The 4,613-nt window shown below is 47.1% G+C and overlaps 1 protein-coding gene across 1 annotated transcript; it reads left to right on the top strand.

Annotated features, from left to right (window-relative positions):
* The first annotated feature begins 3,667 nt into the window (after positions 1-3,667).
* LOC125554792 (uncharacterized protein At4g08330, chloroplastic-like) lies at positions 3,668-4,613 on the top strand. Its single transcript, XM_048718224.1, has 2 exons — positions 3,668-3,916; positions 4,047-4,613. The coding sequence occupies exons 1-2, from the start codon at positions 3,870-3,872 to the stop codon at positions 4,381-4,383; spliced, it is 384 nt and encodes a 127-aa protein (XP_048574181.1). The 5' UTR covers positions 3,668-3,869; the 3' UTR covers positions 4,384-4,613.

Here is a 4,613-nt window from a genome sequence, read left to right as displayed (position 1 = left end):
AGTAATATATTTTATGGTCATGCACCCTTGATGAGTGGTCTATTTTTGTTGTATCTCGATTGTAGTGATACACATATTCATAATATTTAAGCCAAAAGATGCAAAGTTAATAATGATAGTACAACTTATTTGTGGCACTGCCGTTTAGGTCATATTGGTGTAAACCGCATGAAGAAACTCCATGCTGATGGGCTTTTGGAATCACTTGATTATGAATCACTTGATGCTTGCGAACCATGCCTCATGGGGAAAATGACTAAGACTCTGTTCTCCGGAAATGGCTTGAGGCCATGAAATATGAGATGGGATCCATGTATGAGAACAAAGTATGGACTTTGGTTGACTTGCCCGATGATCGAAAAGCCATAGAAAATAAATGGATCTTCAAGAAGAAGACTCACGATGACGGTAATGTTACTGTCTACAAAGCTCGACTTGTTGCGAAAGGTTTTCGACAAGTTCAAAGAGTTGACTACGATGAGACCTTCTCACCCGTAGCGATGCTTAAATCTGACCGAATCATGTTAGCAATTGCCGCATTTTATGATTATGAAATTTGGCAAATGGATGTCAAAATGCATTCCTTAATGGATATCTTAAAGAAGAGTTGTATATGATGCAACCAGAAGGTTTTGTCGATCCTAAAGGTGCTAACAAAGTGTGCAAGCTCCAGCGATCCATTTATGGACTGGTGCAAACCTTTAGGAGTTGGAATATACGCTTTAATAGTGTGATCAAAGCATATGGTTTTATACAGACTTTTGGAGAAGCCTGTATTTAAAAAAAGTGAGTGGGAGCTCTGTAGCATTTCTAATATTATATGTGGATGACAAATTGTTGATTGGAAATAATACATAATTTCCGAATAGAATAAAAGGATACTTGAATAAGAATTTTTCAATGAAAGACCTCGGTGAAGCTGCTTATATATTGGGCATCAAGATCTATAGAGATAGATCAAGATGCTTAATTGGACTTTCACAAAGCACATACCTTGATAAAGTTTTGAAAAAGTTTAAAATGGATCAGTCAAAGAAAGGGTTCTTGCCTGTGTTACAAGGTGTGAAGTTGAGTCAGACTCAATGCCCGACCACTGCAGAAGATAGAGAGAAAATGAAAGTCATTCCCTATGCCTCAGCCATAGGTTCTATCATGTATGCAATGCTGTGTACAAGACCTGATGTGTGCCTTGCTATAAGTTTAGCAGGGAGGTACCAAAGTAATCAGGAGTGGATCACTGGACAACGGTCAAGAACATCCTGAAATACCTGAAAAGGACTAAGGATATGTTTCTCGTTTATGAAGGTGACAAAGAGCTCGTCGTAAATGGTTACGTCGATGCAAGTTTTGACACTGATCCGGATAACTCTAAGTCACAAACCGGATACATATTTATATTGAATGGTGGAGTTGTCAGTTGGTGCAGTTCCAAACAGAGTGTCATGGCGGGATCTACGTGTGAAGCGGAGTACATAGCTGCTTCGAAAGCAGCAAATGAAGGAGTCTGGATGAAGGAGTTCATATCCGATCTAGGTGTAATACCTAGTGCATCGGATCCAATGAAAATCTTTTGTGATAATACTGGAGCAATTGTCATAGCGAAGGAATCCAGATTTCACAAGAGAACCAAACACATCAGGAGATGCTTCAATTCCATCTGCGATCAAGTCAAAGAGGGAGACTTAGAGATTTGCAAGATACATACGGACCTGAATGTTGCAGATCCATTGACTAAGCCTCTCTCACAAGCAAAACATGATCAGCACCAAGACTCCATGGGTGTTAGAATCATTACTATGTAATCTAGATTATTGACTCTAGTGCAAGTGGGAGACTGAAGGAAATATGCCCTAGAGGTAATAATAAAGTTGTCATTTATATTTTCTTATATCATGATAAATTTTTATTATTCACGCTAGAATTGTATTAACCGGAAACTTAGTACATGTGCGAATACATAGACAAAAGAGAGTGTCCCTACTATGCCTCTACTTATATCATGATAAATTGAAAGGTTGTATTCGGACATCGCAATGGTTCTGAGTGATTCAGGGATTTTTTTCGGAGTACCGAGGGGTTACCGGAACCCCCCGGGGGAATATTCGGCCTACATGGGCCATAGGGGAGAGGGGAGGCAACCCATAAGGGGTAGCCGCGCCCCCTTCCTATAGGGAGTCCGAATTGGACTAGGGAGGGCCCCCCCTTTCCTTCTCCTCTTCCTCTCCCTTCCCTCTTTTCCCCCTTCGGAAAAGGAAAGGGTGTCCAATTAGGATTGGGAGTCCTAGTTGGACCCCCCCCCTTTGGCGCGCCCCTAGGTTGGCTGCCTCCTCCCCTCCTCCTTTATATACGGGGGCAGGGGCACCCTAAAGGCACATCAATTATTCCTCAGCCGTATGCGGTGCCCCCCTTCACAGTTTACCACCTCGGTCATATTGTCGTAGTGCTTAGGCGAAACCCTGCACGGATCACATCACCAACACTGTCGTCACGCCGTCGTGCTGACGGAACTCTCCCTCGACCCTCTACTGGATCAAGAGCTCGAGGGACGTCATCGTGTTGAACGTGTGCTGAACACGAAGATGTCGTACGTTCGGTACTTGGATCGGTTGGATCATGAAGACGTTCGACTACATCAACCGTGTTACATAACGCTTCCGCTTTCGGTCTACGAGGGTACGTGGACACACTCTCACGTCTCGTTGCTATGCTTCTCTTAGATAGATCTTGCGTGATCGTAGAATTCTTTTTTGAATTACTATGTTCTCCAACACTATGGCCATTGAGTATCGATCCACATGAAAGCATGCATGCCAGCTACACCAAGATGGCCTTGTTAAGGTGGGCTTGCATATGATCAGTCGGAGGCGTCATGCACAAATCACCACAGAAAATCCAAGCGACACTTCTCATTTCCCTCTTGATGCAACACGGAGGACGAGCTATGGGAGAGCTCGTCGGTGAGGTTTCGCCAAGATGTGAGGTGATCCGTCCATACCCATATCAATGGATCGAAGGGCCATGACATTTGCGTCCATGGACACTTGTGGCATGGTGTTTGCGCCCATACAATCGTGTGAATGATTCTGTGGAGAGGCCGAACTTTCGACTATTTTGTCATGGTTTGTGGCACGTTGGCCTGGTGGCGCCTATGGACATCGCTGTGGTATCTCAGTTTACAGTTTGTAGCTTCTAGTGACTATTTTGTCATCGTGCTATTGGAGAAGCCCACATCTCCGCTATTATAATAAAAAGATTGATGCATCAGTAGAATAAAATACTATAGCTCATTGTAAACCGTATTCGAGAAAAGCTGATTGTAAACAAGAAGGCATAACCTTACTTTAATTCGGGCATCTAAGATACAGTAGGACTCGACGAATGTTTGATCGTGTAGAGAACAAACGAGTGACTGTTTTTAAAAAGGTTGAAATGGATTGATATATATTTTACGATGTCGTACACTCGTACTACCGTTTATATTTATTAATTATAATCTAAAAAGTAGTTACACTAACCTAGGAATCAAACAAAGAGCGTAGAGAAAACCGTCCTCAAGGAGGACCGTCCATGAAATATTTTAATAACATGGTACGTACCTGAAAACAAAAGAGTCGCTAACGGTTGCGACGTGGGCGGAGATGACCAGCATCGCCACCGCCCCCGGATGAGCATGTTCCCGCCCCCTTCCGCTCGCCTGGACTGACTCATCCGCTCCGGTGGGCGCCGCCCGCAGACCCCTCCCTCCCCACGCGTCCGTCCTCCTCTCTCTCTATATATACAACACGCGTGCGCACTCTCCAAGATCCACGACTCCATCGCGCGGAGAAACGAACAACCTCGTACAGCGCAGGCGACCGATCGGCGCGGCCATGGAGAAGCCGCCGATCCCGAGCATCATCTCCACCGTCACCTACTGGTCCGTCCGTCGGTCTCACTCCCTCCCTCGCCGCGTCCGCTCTGCGATTCAATTTTATTTTCTCTCCCTCTCTTCGCGCCGTGCATGGAGGTCGACTGACTGACTGACCGATGCGTGTGCATGCATGCAGCTGCGGGGCGTGCGGGTACGACCTGAGGCTGAGCTCGCTGGCGCGGGACACGGCGGGCGGCGCTGGCGCGAGGCGGCGGTGCGTGGGCGCGGCGGAGGTGGTGTTCGACGCCATCGACGACGCGCGCTTCGGCCACCTGGAGGAGTTCCGGTGGCTGGACGTGCGCGCCTGCCTCCCCTTCTCGCGCCGCACGCGCCTGCTCTGCCGCAAGTGCGGCGCCCGCCTCGGCTACGGCTACGACGACACCGCCGCCGCCGACCGCCCGCCGCGCTACCACATCAAGATCCGGGCCCTCCAGCCCGCCCCCGACCCCTCCGCGGCGCCGTCCGATCCGTGATCCGAGGGTCTCGACGTATTCTTTGATTGCTCGTGCATCCGCATCTGTCTCTTTCTACTTTCGATCGAATCTCCTCCAAAGTCGCTCGCTTGGACCCGAAGGAAGGAATGAAACAGACTGGTTGATTCGGATCCCATCTTGCTTTCTGATATTTTTAAGCGGAATTATTGGTCTTGACTTGGTTGCGTTGTGGAACTGTAGAAGTCAAAAGTTGTGTACTGTTCCAGTCT

The sequence above is a fragment of the Triticum urartu genome, chromosome 1 (assembly GCF_003073215.2).
Source record: "Triticum urartu cultivar G1812 chromosome 1, Tu2.1, whole genome shotgun sequence".
Classification (NCBI taxonomy): domain Eukaryota; kingdom Viridiplantae; phylum Streptophyta; class Magnoliopsida; order Poales; family Poaceae; genus Triticum; species Triticum urartu.
The sequence above is the reverse complement of the archived record's forward strand: the minus strand, read 5'-3'. Positions and strand labels throughout refer to the sequence as shown.

What these genes read in the sequence shown, in the direction of transcription:
- LOC125554792 (XM_048718224.1), top strand. Translation starts at nt 3,870, where the DNA reads ATGGAGAAGCCGCCGATCCCGAGCATCATCTCCACCGTCACCTACTG. An exon ending in ATCTCCACCGTCACCTACTG is followed by an intron (nt 3,917 to 4,046) that starts GTCCGTCCGTCG and finishes GCATGCATGCAG; the next exon opens with CTGCGGGGCGTGCGGGTACG.